This window comes from Python bivittatus, unplaced genomic scaffold (assembly GCF_059951505.1).
Source record: "Python bivittatus isolate LINGU-HERP-01145 unplaced genomic scaffold, Pbiv_v1 ctg000480_np1212, whole genome shotgun sequence".
Taxonomy (NCBI): domain Eukaryota; kingdom Metazoa; phylum Chordata; class Lepidosauria; order Squamata; family Pythonidae; genus Python; species Python bivittatus.
The window spans coordinates 67,049,321-67,065,910 of record NW_028277075.1 but is presented as its reverse complement, the minus strand read 5'-3'; the positions used below and the strand labels follow the sequence as shown (position 1 = coordinate 67,065,910).

The following is a 16,590-nucleotide window of genomic DNA, read 5'->3' as shown; positions in this document are numbered from 1 at the left end:
ACCTTTAATTTTCCCAAAATACTGGCTTATTTCTTAGTTCATAAACAGCAAAGCTAGATTGAGGAGTAAATGAATTGAAGGAATCAGTGAAATACTAGCAGCTCTTGGATACTCTCCGCTTCCTTGAATATTCTCCTGAGTAGAGATTGGAATGCCAGCCCATTAACAAGCTCAACTTCAATGTGCATCAGCAAATCTTAGCAAAGAAAAGTGTATTAGGAGGCAGGTTTTGGAGGGGCTAGGGAAAGGATGCAAAATTCCTATAAATTAAGTGGTTGTTCTGCTTAACATCATGTAAAGAGAAAGGAGATAAAGAGAAGCAGGGCTGGGGGAGCAAGAGGCAATGACATGGCTATATGTTGCAGTTGCTGGCAAATATCCTTGCCTAGGTACAACTGGGATATGGGATAAAGAGATCTGCCAAAGAGGAGAGATTGTATTTGCTTCTGTTATAAAAAGATCCTCTTCAACCCTGCCCAGCAGGCTCTGATTGTTTAATACCAAAGCTAATGAGAAAGTTAGGCCCAGAGCTATGGTGCAATGAGCTTTCATGCATGTTTCTAGCCTGTTAAACTCTGTGAAGTTTTAATAGAATACAGTTGAAGTTGGAGAGAGTAATCCCCAGATATAGCCTAGGGCACACCTCATTCTTGGGGAAAGATGAGCCTAATATGGTGCTGGTATGTTGGGGGGGCGGTGGTCAGAGAAGACAGATATCTGCTGCTTTCAAGGGAGGACGAGTTTGTGTAGAGAGAATTATCTCCCATCTCTGCCAATCACATGGCAAAAATGCAAAAGTGTATTATGGAAATGCTTCCTCACCTCACCTGTGTACTGAAGCCCTTCATATGTGGCCAGCAAGCTCAAAAGTTCCAAAACAAATATTGCATTAGTACATTCATTGATAATTGCACTATTTTTCCTAGTAGCCTGAGGTTAATTGCAGTCTTGTGCAAGATTCGTTTTCTAACCCAGACAAGCTGAGGACCCTCCTTTAGTTTTCATCCGTTCATTTCCTTATAAACCATCTGCCTCTCTACCAGTGTGCAAGGAGATGAATCCCAACCAAGCCTGCATCACTGTCTTAGTTTTCATAAGAGGAAATATCACCTCATCTGGTAGCATCCTGCCTTGGGTTGCTTCTCATTTAAGGGAATTTCTCTTTGAATTCTCACTTCCTTTATTTTCTCTCAGCCAATCCTTTTCAGACCAAGAACTCTGGATATGCATAACCTGTTTTCCAGAACCATAGTATTTTCCCCCATGTATGGCTTCCCTGCTCTTCAGCCACCCAAACACGCAGAGTTGCAACAGATCTCTTTGTTTCATGAGCAAATGTATATTGCCTGCTAAAAGAACAACCTAAATTCTTGTTTACTAACTTAATTCCTCAACTGATTCCACTGGGGTAAGCTATAATGTGAATTCATTGAGAGCCATGCTGCCCATCGATTGTCTACAATTCTGAATGGAACTGCCCTTGGTTCATTTTTACTGTTTCATTGCCACACTCTGTTTCTTTAAATGGTTACCAAGCTGGAATTAAAACTCTTTGCATTTTTATTAGCAAGCGTAGGGATTAATGCACCCCTTTGAAAAAATGCTTCTTAAATATCTGTTAATCCCAGATTTCCCAAGAGGGAAAATCCTTATGCCTTTCAGCAAAACCAGCTACAGCAGCATTGGCAGAAGCTGAGGAGAGACATGAAGTTAGTAGCCAGGATATTGGGGCATTTGTGGAAGTGGGGAAGCAAGCATGTTTCCAGAGCCCACTGGGATGGAGGCCTGACATCTCAATACCTACAGCTTCCCTGGCATCTACAACAGTGGTTGATGCACTGTGATCCCATAACAGATAAGCCTGCTCACGAACACAAAACAGAATTAATGAGCGGCATTTCCTGTGGCAGCAGATAATAGATCAGAAAGCAGAAGCTGATGATTGTAGCAGTTTTTCTATAGCCAGGAAACCAATATTGGTAGTTATTGGAGGCACCAAGTTGATGCTTTTGGCCTTATTGAACACTTGTTTCAAGTCTCCCAGAATTTAAACTTAGCTGAAGAACTGGCCCTTTACAGCATCCATCCAGCATCCATCCCTTTACAATGAGGAGGAGGACAATGTCAATCTATAGCCCTGTAGATACGGGACTGCAGAACCCATTATCATTCATCCCTAATTATGTTGGCTGGGGGTGATGTTCAGCAGTATCTGGGAGGACAGTATTTTCCATTCTTAATTGAAAAAGGAAGAAGAAAGTAACCTGACAAATGTGAAAACTAAACAAAATTAGAGCCAGAAGTATCCTGTTAACCTTGTTGTAGAAGGTCTCTGTTGTGAGGAGCTATACAGAAGAGACTGAAGATGAGTTGCTGGAAAGCACGAGGAAGATGCCTGGCTGGGCCTACAAGGTTATCTTGCTCCAACAAGTTGATATGATTCAGCCACTCTGTTCCTTGCAGTAAAACATGCTAATAATGTTGAGAGCTTCACAGAGCTTGATTCATGCAAGTTTATACATGGCCATCACCTAACCAGAATCTCTCTGCTTCATTTTCTTGCTGTCCAAATAGAATTTTCGCAGGAAAATGCTTTGTCTCTACTCATTATCCAAACTGATATAGAGAGCTAACAGACAACACTCCTGGATTCTGTTAATTTCCCCAGGTTTCACTGAAACAATCAGAATTTTTGCAAAAACAGGCCTTTTTACAGAATAGAGCTAATGCACATTTTAGCCTAGGTGGTTATTTCCTCACAATGAGCGTTCTGTTGTGTCTTTTGTGAGACCAGATTGGGATTTAACATGTTTTCAGAAATTTTCTAACATTTTAGCTAGCCTGGGATGGAACCTTCAGATGCACCATTCATTACAAGAAAGGAACAGGCCAGGGCCTCAGAGTAGCTGTCAAGGCCTTCAGAATCCGTCTGAATAAGTGTTTAAAGGGGATTTGCAGTTTAACTATAGAATGAAACAAATATTGGCACAGTTCTGAATCTGATTTAAATGTATTTAAAAATTGGCAGAATAGATTCTTGGATCTTCATTGTTTTATTTATCCATTTTAAAAGGAAACAGTTGCTTAGTGCAGTTTCCAAGAAGGTTTTATGAGAGGTTGATTAATACCTGCTTTTTTAACATGGATTTTCCAGTTTATTTCAACTGTACTTTAATGAGCATAGTGTTGGAAGTTGCTGCCTTGCTAGAGCAATAGTAAAAAGGAGGTTTTGAGGAGACGTGAAATAGCCTGCATGTATTTAATACCAAAATCAAATGAATCAGTGACCTTGGTTACACTCCAGGAGTCCTGGAAGTCACCAAATAACAAATCTTGTAGTATTCCGAGTGGCTATGAGATCCAGCTAAGATAACATTGGACTGAAGTTAGGAATAGTGTGGTTCATGGCCCTGCTCAACCATAGACTCAGGTGGCCTTGGGAAAATCATTCTATGTCAGGTGACATGGGAAAGCGAATAGGACAAGTTAACATCTTCCCAACTGGTAAATTCTTTGTATGTAAGTTTTAAGGCACTTCCTGAATTTGGGTTAGTTAAAAAATGACCTCAAGACATGTCAGGGCATCATTGGACTGGTGTCTGCCATCTGCAATTTTGCTTTGCAGTCAAAATCTTCCTATGAATCTGGTCTTAGCTGCCTGCTTGTAAAACTGAAAATGTGACTGAAACCTAGTTGGGCAAGGATTAATGAGATAAGTTTTGTGAAGCATTCTGTACTGTAAAAATTAATGGTGGTGATGATTATGATGCAAAAGAAAATAAAACCAACATAGGGTTAAAATAATATACTACTGTTATCTAAATCTGGGTGTATTGTGCATGAACAGTAGCTTAAAAACCTCGTTTACTTCCATGGAAAAACTGTTACATGTGATTTTAAATCTCAGTTGATAGAATGTGTTCATTCTCCATGTATGCCTTTGTTTTACAGTCAGGTCCAGAAATATTGGGACATCGACACAGTTCTAACATCTTTGGCTCTATACACCACCACAATGGATTTGGAATGAAACAAACACTATGTGCCTTAACTGCAGACTGTCAGCTTTAAGTTGAGGGTATGTACATCCAACTCAGGTGAACGGTGTAGGAATTACAACAGTTTGCATATGTGCCTCCCACTTGTTAAGGGACCAAAGGTAATGGGACAGAATAATAATCATAAATCAAACTTTCCCGTTTTAATACTTGGTTGCAAATCCATTGCAGTCAATCACAGCCTGAAGCCTGGAACGCATAGACATCACCAGATGCTGGGTTTCATCCCTGGTGATGCTCTGCCAGGCCTCTACTGCAACTGTCTTCAGTTCCTGCTTGTTCTTGGGGCATTTTCCCTTCAGTTTTGTCTTCAGCAAGTGAAATGCATGCTCAATGGGATTCAGGTCAGGTGATTGACTTGGCCATTGCATAACATTCCACTTCTGTCCCTTCAAAAACTCTTTGGTTGCTTTTGCAGTATGCTTTGGGTCATTGTCCATCTGTACTGTGAAGCGCCGTCCAATGAGTTCTGCAGCATTTGGCTGAATGTGAGCAGATAATATTGCCCGAAACACTGCAGAATTCATCCTGCTGCTTTTGTCAGCAGTCACATCATCAGTAAATACAAGAGAGCCAGTTCCATTGGCAGCCATACATGCCCACGCCATGACACTACCACCACCATGCTTCACTGATGAGGTGGTATGCTTAGGATCATGAGCAGTTCCTTTCCTTCTCCATACTCTTCTCTTCCCATCACTCTGGTACAAGTTGATCTTGGTCTCATCTGTCCATAGGAAGTTGTTCCAGAACTGTGAAGGCTTTTTTAGATGTCGTTTGGCAAACTCTAATCTGGCCTTCCTGTTTTTGAGGCTCACCAATGGTTTACATCTTGTGGTGAACCCTCTGTATTCACTCTGGTGACGTCTTCTTTTGATTGTTGACTTTGACACACATACACCTACCTCCTGGAGAGTGTTCTTGATCTGGCCAACTGTTGTGAAGGGTGTTTTCTTCACCAGGGAACGAATTCTTTGGTCATCCACCACAGTTGTTTTCCGTTGTCTCCTGGGTCTTTTGGTGTTGCTGAGCTCACCGGTGCGTTCCTTCTTTTTGAGATTGTTCCAAACAGTTGTTTTGGCCACGCCTAATGTTCTTGTATCTCTCTGATGGGTTTGTTTTGTTTCTTCAGCCTAATGATGGCTTGCTTCACTGATAGTGACAGCTCTTTGGATCTCATCTTGAGAGTTGACAGCAACAGATTCCAAATGCAAATAGCACACTTGAAATGAACTCTGGGCCTTTTATCTGCACATTGTAATTGGGGTACTAAGGGAATATCACACACCTAGCCATGGAACAGCTGAGAAGCCAATTGTCCCATTACTTTTGGTCCCTTACCAAGTGGGAGGCACATATGCAAACTGTTGTAATTCCTACACCGTTCACCTGCGTTGGATGTACATACCCTCAACTTAAAGCTGACAGTCTGCAGTTAAGGCACATTGTGTTTGTTTCATTCCAAATCCATTGTGGTGGTGTATAGAGCCAGAGATGTTAGAATTGTGTCGATGTCCCAATATTTCTGGACCTGATTGTATATTGACACAGAGGAAAAACTGACTTTTCTTAAATCTGACTTAAACTTTTCTATATGGTCAAGGTTTAATCTGCTGCTTAAAAAGTGATCAATCTTATATATGTGTATGTTAGTATGTACTACACAACCCATGACCTGTTGGGTCATCATTTCAGAGATATTTCCTTACCTAAACAGAGAAACAGAATGACCAAGGGCGAAAAAGTAGTGGGAGTGTGAGCAACTTGTCACTCGCTGCCAGCTTCCCCATTGACTTTGTTTGTGGGAAGCTGGCAGGGAGCATCAGAAATCTCCCTCCCTCCCCCGCTCCAAGGTTCAAAAATTGTTGTCCTATGACACACCATTTTGCCCAGTTGAAGGTTACAGACACAAGAGTTTTAGTAGTATATAGATGTAATTTACTCCCCCTTTTTTCTTTTTTCTCCCTGTTTATTTTCTGATTTGTTTTAGTTTTCAGCTTGTTTTTCTTTTTTGATATTACAAGCAATAAAGATTATTTTTATAAAAAGCTTATTACTTAAACCCCCAAATGTCTGGTATATATAAAGGAGCCATTCCCATCTTGCTGAATAGTGCATTCTGCAAGGAGTTATCTCACTCCCCTGCCTCCTGATTGATTGCTTTGCAGGCATTTTCTGGAATCTGTCTTCAAGTGATAATCTCAAGGATCGCCTTGCCCGGGACACTTTGGAGCAGCTCACAAACCTGATCTTGACCCCTCTATCTGGCTCAAGCAATGCTGCTATTATCCAGCAAAATGCCTCTGAGGCAGAAATCTTCTACAATGCCACTGGCTTCCTCAGGTACTTTAACTATATGAGAAATACAGGATCCTAAGGAGATTGGATCCAAAGGAGCTCACATGATAGAAAAATCCTGATGATAGTAGTAGTTGTTGGTATCTTTACCTTACCTTTAGTAAGATTGGTACAGATAAAAAGAAAAATGCAAGCATTACAAAGTCCCATTCAGTAAAAATAGTTCATAACTAATCATGTATATGCAGTAGAAATAGTGAGCACCATTACTTTCATAAGGTTCTCTGGCAAATCAGTGTGCTCTGTATTGTATGCTTTCGATCAGAATCAGGATGATGGCAACACAATCAGCACATTATGTTTCTGACAGATGAAAACCATATTGAATCAATACTTGAAGTAGGGACTAATTCACTTATGAGAAGTATCTGTATATGGCTGCTGGAGCATTATGTTGGATTGCAAAATAGGATACTGTGACAGTACAATTCTTACTGTGAAAATATTCTTTTTTTGCACATAGAGATCAAATTTGGCTGCCGCTTGACTTTGTCAAGATCATGGCTGAGTTATATGACCTTCCAGTTTTTGCTGGATTGAATGCCTGTAATTGGCCTTGCTTGCTAGGGTCAATGAAAATGGGAGTCTACAACAAGTTGCTCAATCTTGGTCCAGATCATATTCTGGATCCATATTCTACTGCTTGGTTGGGGGAAATTGTCTGAAAGATACTCACTGAGATACTGTTTTTCTTTTCTAATAATGGGAGGGCGTACACTTGAGTTGGAAGAGGGTGCATTGAAGGAATATTCTTGTGATGGTAAGCCTTCATGTTTCTCCTCTAGGAATCTTAGCTCTGCCAGCCAGCAGACTCGGCAAAAAATGCGTGAATGCCATGGGTTGATAGATTCCATGGTCAACTACATAAATAGTTCGCTAGAAGTGGGAAAATCAGAGGACAAGGTGAGCTGCCTCATTTTATTCTTGAGTCAAGTGGGGAAATGCACTCTTTCCAAGACAAAGTTTGCTGATGATTTCCTGTGATTGTTCTTTCACATGTAGTGACATGAAATTATTTTTCCATTACTGTAGATATTTAATTGTGTCATCCTTCATAGTCCATCCATCATATCTTTTCTTAGGCTTAAGGCTGTCATTTCATTATCTACTTAAGCAAATTGCTGAATGAAGCTTTTACTATTTGTGGCTACTAGTTCAGTAAAGTGGCATTGTAAAAGATTGATACTTTTACAGACAATGAATTCTTAAGGCAAGCATTGAGAAGAAAGCAAAAGCATGACAGTAAGGGTTGTACATAGTGCACAGGCACACCAACATTTCATAATGAACTGAACATTCAGTTGAACATTTTAGTTGGCATGGGCACCTGCCAAATGTATCTCTATGAAAAATAGGACTTCCATTTACACTTTTCTTTTTAGACATAATCTACTAAAAAAAATGTAAACATGAAGCACTTTATATTATTGCAGGTATAGTAGTTAGAATAACAGACCAAGGCTGAGGAAATGTGGGTTTGAATCCATCTTCAGCTGTGACATTCACTAGGTAATTTTAGGCAGTCAATAATTCTCTGGTTGCCCTACTTTACAAAACTATTGTGAGAATAAAAAGGTGAAACAGGAGAGCCAGTAGCTGTGTTTGTAGAACACACTGAACTTTATTACTGATAAATTATTTTCTTGGTTTGCATGGTACATTGAAGAATAAACCGCAGCTGGCCTATGCTCACACAATACTCTAAGCCAGCCAAAGTTAACCAGGATTAAAGCTAATCAAGTTTAGCTTGTCATGCAACTGCAGCTGCTAAGTTTGTAGCTGACCTTGCTGAGCATGTTGTTTGAATACAGCCAGTGAAATACACCTCATATTCCATGTGCAAAGGTGGATATCAATATAATAATTTTAAAAATATCTTATGAATTGTCTAATAGACTAAAGGTCTAGTCCTTCAAGTAAAGTTTAATGCTTGATTGTCACTTAGAATAGAGATATCCAGAAACTTGATCTTCAGCCTAATATATTCTTGGCAAAAATACAGTATGGATGGCTTCTGGCACCAAAACAACCTGAATCTGCCATTCTAAATCCAAAAGCCAATGAAGATTCTTGTCATAAGGTGCCTCAGGCAAACATTTGAAAGGCAAATGATGCATCATTAAACAAATATGTATGTTTGATTCAAAAATATTTTAAAGTACTGTTTGGAGCTCTTCTATATTATTGCCTAAGGGATCCTACAGCAAGAATCAAATGCAAATCAAAATATATAAAATACACCATTAACAGCTGAACATCATCTTAACCCAATTTAGTCTAAGCCAGTTACTATTAAATATTAAGAAAGGAATAGAAAAAATTGCAATGAATAATGCACTGTAAAAACTTTCTTTTATTTTTTCAAAAATTGACTTTGTCCCCACAGAGTGTGGAGAATGCAGTCTGTGTACTGCGCAACCTCTCCTACCGACTTTATGATGAAATCCCTCCTTCCTCGCTCCAGCGGCTGGAAGGACAAAAGAGGGGCGATGGAGCTAACATGACCAGTGAACTGGTAGGCTGCTTCAGCCCACAAAGCAGGAGGGCCCGAGAGGTGAGAGTGTGAAAAATGCCATTATGGGAGGGAGCTGAGCCTGTTCTGGGCAGCCCTTGTTTCCTAAGATGAAAAGTAACTGAGAAAAGAAAGGAAAGAAGGAAGCCCACTCCTGGAGAGGAGTCAATCACTTGACTAAGAAGGCCAGATTCCTGAGCACATCAGGGTTCAACCCCAGCCCCTATAGTCAAGAACACGCCTCAGCCCCATCTCTAGAATGTAAGACTTCACTAATGTACTACTCTGGGCAGGATAAATTTGCCCCTGAGCTGAGTAACAGTGGTGAATCCCCAATATCAAAGGGAAGGTTTTCTCGATCAGTAGGTCATATTCCTGTTCCCACTTAAACCCCAAGAATCCTTCTGGAACAGAAATTACTTTTAGAAGCTGCGAGATCCAGAGAGTTGTCAGTTCCTCTGAGTAATATGCCTTGGTTGGTGAGAATTAATGCTAGAGTATACGAAACACATACAGTAATTATGGGGCTAATAATATCCTAAAAGAACAGTAACTGGGTCAGAATGGTTTAGAAATAAGATGTGGAGAATAGGATCCATGGGAATGGATTAAGCAGTGATAAAGCCTTGATTGAACTGTGTAAGCTGCAAAAGGGACAACAAGGCTGTAGCTAGAACAAAATTTCATATAGCCTCAAAGAAAGGCTGTTAAATATCTTTCACTCTTCTCCTCAGCTCCACATGAACTCTGACATGGTGACTTTCACAGAGGTTTCTAAAGACCCTAAAGGGATGGAGTGGCTCTGGAACCCTCAGATTATAGGGGTGTACAACAGGCTGCTACAGCGATGTGAGTTAAATAAGCATACCACAGAGGCAGCTTCTGGAGCTCTTCAGAATATCACAGCAGGAGACCGGAGGGTAAGGCTAACTCCATAAATACCACCCTGCATCTTCTTAAGACTTGAAAATAAAGCAATGCATATTAAGGAGATGAGGAAGTTAAGACTGTGAACTTGAAGTTTTGTAGGAAACTTGTGTTAGATATGGAAGATGAGCTCACTGATGGTTCCTTTTATACTTTCAAGAAACATTGTAGCAAAATTTAGTAGGCCTGTTCAAACAATGAAGCATCTCTGTTGCCAAAGCTGCCAACAGCTTTTTCCCATTTTTCTGGTACCCTGAAGGGAAAGGGCTCTGAGGATTTCCCTGTGCTAGAGCTTGTGTTCAGCCACATAATACTTACTAACACTGCCAACGCTCTGGAGTTTTAAAAGTAACATATACAGAAGATATCTATGAAGGATGATTACTTTGCCTACTTTGTGTTGCTTGAGCCTGAACAGTGACTCTGTTGAAAGCTTGCCCCTCTTGTTGTGGAGGGTGAGAAGAGAAAAGGGGGGAACCAGTAAAGTTAACTGTGGGAAGTAAAGGAGTGACAAGGCTTCCATTGTCTGCCTAAAGCCAAACATAAATTAAGGCAGTAGTCAATAGTCCAGAAGGCCTGGGGATAAAGGAATGGGAGGAATAGATTGAGCATCGGTTGCAGCAATCAGATACTTCTTGGTATACATATGTGGATGTTTTATAGTTTGCAAGAGCATCTTATAGCAGAAGAGTCAGTCAGATATTATTTCTCCACTGTGCCCAGAATTTTTACTGACTTGGCAGGGGAGTCATCATTTGCCAGCTCATGCATCTTTTCGTCCATTGTAGTGGGCTGGGGTCCTCAGTAGAGTGGCTTTGGAGCAAGAGAGGATCCTGAACCCTGTACTGGACAGAGTCCGCACAGCTGACCATCACCAGCTTCGTTCACTGACAGGACTGATTCGCAACCTGTCCCGGAACGCACGCAACAAGGATGAAATGTGTGAGTTGTTCTTATAGGAAAACACAGCAGGGCCTTGACAGAAGAGTTACCCTTTGCACAATTCAAATTCTTTACTTATATCATCCATAGTAAGATTTTGGACAAATTACATTTTCTCTGTGTATTTGGTAACCTGCATGGCTGATCAGTTTTGTTTTGGATTGGCAGCAACCAAAGTGGTGAGCCATTTGATTGAGAAACTTCCTGGAAGCTCTGGGGACAAGTGGCCCCCAACAGATGTAGTAGTCAACATCATTGCAGTGCTGAACAACTTGGTTGTGGAGAGCCCCGTTGCTGCACGTGACATTGTCTACTTCGATGGCCTGCGCAAACTCTTCTACATCAAGAAGAAAAGGGACAGGTAGGGATGGCCAGCAGTTTCCTTCCCTACTCCCATTCACTGACTTCACCAGTAGAACCCCCTACTGAGAGTTGCATTTTACACTGTTTAATTTCTGTACTCTGCTGCAGCTTCAGAAAACTTCCTTATGCCCCTTGTTTCAGCATCACAGAGTGTGAAGTTATTAGATTCACCTAATCTTCAAAAGTAGAGCCAGTTTGGTGGAGTGGTTAAGGCATCAGGCTAGAATCCGGGAGACCAGGAGTTCTAGTCCCACCTTAGGCACGAAGCCAGCTGGGTGGCCTTGGGCCAGTCACCCTCTCTCAGCCCCAGGAAGAAGGCAGCGGCAAGTCACTTCTGAAATCTTGCCAAGAAAACTGCAGGGACTTGTCCAGGCAGTCACCAGGAGCCAACACTCACTTGAAGGCACATACACACAGTCCTCAAAAGGTGCAGTCCCTTTCAAAAGCAAATGGGAAGATCCAGTGCATAAAGCAGGGGCTGGAGGAAGGAAGAGCATGGGCAAGAAAGCAAGCCTGCCAGACCTAAAAGCTTTTCAGTTGACTTGTGTTAACTAGTCCGTCTAAATGGTTTATTTCCAACATTCAAGAGTTTTTTCCACCCTAATCTGACTTGTTAGCACCTTTGTTTCCTACCATGGCATCCAGACTGATCCATGCCATTTATCCCACAGGCCTTACTTTTAGAACCTGATAGGGGTGCAAAGTCTGATCCTCATACTCATTTTGAAAATGCCCATCTCAAAAGGGCTCGTGTTGGAGGTGGCACCAGCTGCCTAGAGAAGACCAAAGTGCCTGTATAGAGTCTCCATCTAGAAGAATAATGATTGGCATTTCTGAGGTCTGTGCAGCTGACAGTCAATCAGTACTGCATCACAGCAGCACAAAGAGGTTTGGCTGCCTCTGTACCTCCTTTAGCCTTAAATCCTCTTAAGAGTGGCAGCAGTTTTTCTGGTTTTGCAAAAGTATAAATCTGTTCCTTATAGGGATGCCTCTGAATCAATATTTGGGATCAAAGGGACTTAATCCTGGAAGTGGGAGGATAGGATTCCAGCCACAGATGAGTGTGAAGTATCTTGACTTAACAGCCATTAGCAATTCATGGAGAAGGAGTGGGTATGTTTGAGTCCCAATGTGCTCCAGTAACATGTCAGAGATTTCTCTTCTTTCTTTAGCTCGGATAACGAGAAGGCCTCCAGAGCCGCTTCAAGCCTCCTGACTAACATGTGGCAGTACAGCAAGCTTCATCGGGACTATAAAACGGTTTGGTTTTTTTCTCTCTACTCTCTGTTCCAAAGTGAGTTTGTAGGGCCTAGGTCTCTAGCACAGTAGCCATCGATATTTCCTGTGGTGCCTGCGGGGCTTAGATATGTTTGCGTTTGTTGGATCATCGCTGATATGATGTGTCCTCGTGACAGTCTTTTTTATGTTTTGCAGAAGGGCTTTCGGAAAGAAGATTTCATTAGCTTGTAAAGAAAAGGACCTGCAGAAAATGGACTCTCCAGCCTTAACTGTTCTCCATGAAGCTTGTTAATAAAGCACCACTAAGGACTGTGACCCTGCTTCATGCAACCTCCTTTTGCAGTTCCCTCCTTTTTGGAGAGCTGGTGTCAGTCTAGCTAACATGTTTTATTTTTGCATTCATTCTGTCCCTTTAAGTCTATTTAAAGCTCATGTTTTTCTCTCTTGGCCTTACTACACCATGAAAATGTTCCATGACTGTAAAAATGCAAATCGGCATCCATGCAAATTCTGAAGCTGCCTGTCACCATTGCCAGACCCATGTACTGGCTGCCCACGAAGCTGGGATTCTTTTTAGAATGTACGAGTGTTGATGTCACAGCAGGACTTCCAGACTGCTAAGGATAGTAAAGGAGGGCTCACAGGGCTCACGGTTCCATTTATGGGTGCTTCCATCTGCTTTTATGTTTATTGCTTTCTCTTATTCCCTCCATCCCTCCCTGCAACTCCCCTAAAACTCTCACTGTTTATTGTACATGTTCTCCTACCTCTATATATCCTGCAAATGATTTGCTTGCATTTAATTTTAAAAGAATTGGGTTGTATGAGTTTGAGATATAGATTTTAACAGTATGTATAAATCTATGGGCAAGATTCTAGGAAAGTCTAATTATTGGAACTTTGAGGGATAAATGTAGGTTTTTAAAATTGTATTAACCAATGCACGGGAGGACAGAGTGCTTTGGAATATAAATTTATGGTGGAGTTTGGTGATGGATTCTCTCATTTTTGTTGTAAGCTATAATGAATCTGAAGACATAATTTTCTGGAGCTACATATAACATAATTTACTTCATGTCTGGTGGGTTACAAAGCCTATAAATGGGGAAAGAAATTATGAAAAGGGAATGCTTGCTATAAGGAGGTACTCAAACTGGATAGCCAGTGACCCTGTGATTTGTACAGAATTTTACTTTTAACTCTATTCGTATAGGATTTTCTTGGTAAAATTAAAGTGCCTGAGACTGACCTGCTGAACTGTTTTGCCAGCAATAAATTCATAAACCTCAGATCAACATGCATTCACAATGTACTTTGTTGCACTCAAGATAATTTCTGCACTATATTATTAGCACTTTTAGTATCCCACAACATGGATCCTCATCCTCTTAAATGAAGGGTTCTGTTGAATACTCAGCTTCTTGCCTGATGTGTTGTAATGCTGACCAAATGTGCATCCTAGCAACCAGATACGTAGTTTCAGTGGCATATTGAAGAGGGGTGGGGGGCAGTCTGCCCTGGGTGCAGTTAATAAGGGAGTGCCTTGTCTGATGACTTGGGGATGACAAGGAGCCTATATGGAGGGGTGGTGGTGGGTGTGGAATCAGATTGCTGTTGCCAGTATGCTGATCAGCTATTTGGTGGTCAAGTGGCATGGCACAGCAGCAACAGAGGAAGGGAGTGTTAAAAAAAGTATCCAGTCCAGGTGTCAAATACACCAGGAATGCTGCTCTGTAGTTTTGTGACACCATACGGCAGTCTGGCATTTGCAATGAAAGTGCTGGGCTGCTTGACCCTTTTTCTCCACAGAAGATACCAAAAAATGGCACAAAGTTCTTAGGGAAGGCAGCTCTTGTCACTCAATGAATATGAATGTCAGCATATTTGAATTTAGGTTTTTCCTCTTACAGAACATAATCCAATAATGTATATGAAGCACAAAATGTCGGAGATAATAAGGCTGACTGAATGAGATAAGAGTCCTAGGGTGAGTATTAGAATACTGCAGGCACGTATCAGCAGGAAAGAGATGAAAACTAGATCTGTGCAGCAACTTGGATTCAAAGAGGAAAAAGTGATTTGGAACACATAATGTTGCACCAGTTGGCATCTCATTAAATCAAACATCTTTTCCTGGGTTGCACATGAGCACCAGGAAAAAACAAGGCTTTAAAGATTTCCCAACAAGAGAATCATATGCCCATAGGTGGTCCTAATCAGCATCCCTGCCCAGCCTGAATGAAAACCACCAGGAAGAAAAATCACATGCTTATCAGCAAACATTAGAACTGTGATTAATTCATCTAGTCCAAATATGCTAGCAAATATCTTATGACTGCAACAACAATATTGAAGAAAGGGAAATACACCACTACATACTGGGAAATCTCTGGACAGTTCTCCTTTTGCACAAAACTTCACGATTCCTCATGTATCTGCTGATTTATTTTAGCAAGCCCACCTTCTGCAGTGAGTGCTTTCCATAGCATTGGCTGATGGACACCACTGCAAAATCAATAAACAGCAACAAGCCTCTTTCCACACCTGATGCATATATGTACAAATATTTGGTCTCAGCATCCTCTTCCAGCCCAGAAATCAGTCTGTTCTTGGGCTAGTTGTTTCCATCTTTTCTGAAGCTTTTGATAAATACCTTGCCTATGACTGACAACAGACTAATCCCACATCAATTCTTGTATTCCTGATTGCTTCCTTTCTTGAAAATTGGAAATATTGCCTGTTTCCACAAATAAAGTATTTTCTCAGACTCTCAAACCACTTGAAGGAATGAATGGAGCTGACAAATTAAGTGTATCACCACCAGAGTTTATTGCTTCTGCAGTGACTTTATCTGCTCCAGTAGCTTTCCCTCTTTTTAACTGATGGATGGCAGCTTCAGAGATTCTGGGGTTACATTCTTCAATGTTCCATCTGGTCTGTCAAGAGTTGGTGGCTCTACTGGAGTGTTTCAGAACAGGGCAGTTGTAAAGGATATGGAAAAACGTGCAAGTGACTCAGTCATTCAATTCCAGTGTGCACAAATGTACTGTCTGCTTTTCTGGTGTCATTCATGTGTTGAAATTTACCTCTGAGGCAGCATAGTAAGTGTAGAGGTTATGACATTCTCAGCAATATGCAAGTTCTTCTGCAGCACTATTCCAGTAGACATTCCATTCTGTTTTGAAGTAGGTGTGAACTTGCTTATTAAGTTGTCAATACTGTGTCACTCATCTTTTGAGTGTGCATAGTTTTCATTCATCCAAAATCTATGGTTATGTTCAGTGTCTTCCTACAGAATAGATTTTGTTGGCATGCTTGCTAATTATTTCTGAGAATTGTATCTCTTGATCATTTTCATTTTCCAGATGTACAAAGGTAATAAATTAGCTGGAACTCTTGCTGGCAAGTAGAGTCTTGTAATTTCACTTGTCCATAACAATTGGGTGTGGCTACATTATTAGCAATTTGTTTTAATCAGAGTTATAGGATTGCATGTAGAAGATGATGGAAACACAGTGCCTCTCGTTGACTGGACGTCTGTGAGTAACACTTGAAAACAGCTGCTGATTTGGAAGTAGTTGAGGACTGATGTATTGTTTCTACTGGGTGAATGCCATGTTAACTGAGGTTTTAATTGGTGCTGATTGTTTCCAATCATTAGCTAATTTACTTCTACTAATGATAAGCGGGCACAGGCCATTGTTGATCATCTCGCCAACACCAAATTTGCCCAGGACATTTTCCCATCTTTGCTGGTTGTTACCAACATGGGCATTAAAGTCACCAATGTTCAGGATTTATTACTTCTGTGGCAATGAATACAGGATTGTTTATAACTATGTGTAGAATAAGTCTTTTGCCTCATTCCTGCTTCTTTGGAGCATTATTAAGCACATTTTCGTTGTTCCTAAAAGTGACAGCTCTGCTAATTGACTTGAAGCTGATGAAGCTTGCAGTACTTTTGGATGCTATGCAAACCAAGCCAATACCCTCTGCGTGTTTCTTGCCTCCATAGTACAAAAAAACAAACCTCATTGTCACTGCCTTCTTTGTGGACACAGACATTTCCAGATCCAATGAGATGCCATTCTGATAATGCCAGAACTGAAATTCCATACTGAAATAATTCAGGAATGATTATTTCACGTCTGGCCTGGAAGCCAGTTTGAACTTTCCAAGTGGCCAATTTAA

General features: G+C 41.0%; 1 protein-coding gene across 2 annotated transcripts in view; it reads left to right on the top strand.

The window, feature by feature from the left end:
• PKP3 (plakophilin 3) overlaps positions 1 to 13,694 on the top strand; it is a 43,405-nt gene extending 29,711 nt beyond the window's left edge. Inside the window, exons 6-13 of one of the 2 annotated variants that reach the window (XM_025166667.2) lie at positions 6,227 to 6,401; positions 7,202 to 7,319; positions 8,803 to 8,970; positions 9,663 to 9,848; positions 10,644 to 10,797; positions 10,966 to 11,158; positions 12,333 to 12,420; positions 12,595 to 13,694. In XM_025166667.2, coding sequence (XP_025022435.2) covers positions 6,227 to 6,401; positions 7,202 to 7,319; positions 8,803 to 8,970; positions 9,663 to 9,848; positions 10,644 to 10,797; positions 10,966 to 11,158; positions 12,333 to 12,420; positions 12,595 to 12,630 — 1,118 coding nt within the window. In that variant the 3' untranslated portion in view covers positions 12,631 to 13,694. Of the gene's footprint in view, positions 1 to 6,226; positions 6,402 to 7,201; positions 7,320 to 8,802; positions 8,971 to 9,662; positions 9,849 to 10,643; positions 10,798 to 10,965; positions 11,159 to 12,332 lie in introns of both variants that reach the window. The other variant, XM_025166666.2, reaches the window with a different exon arrangement.
• Positions 13,695 to 16,590: the final 2,896 nt, after the last annotated feature.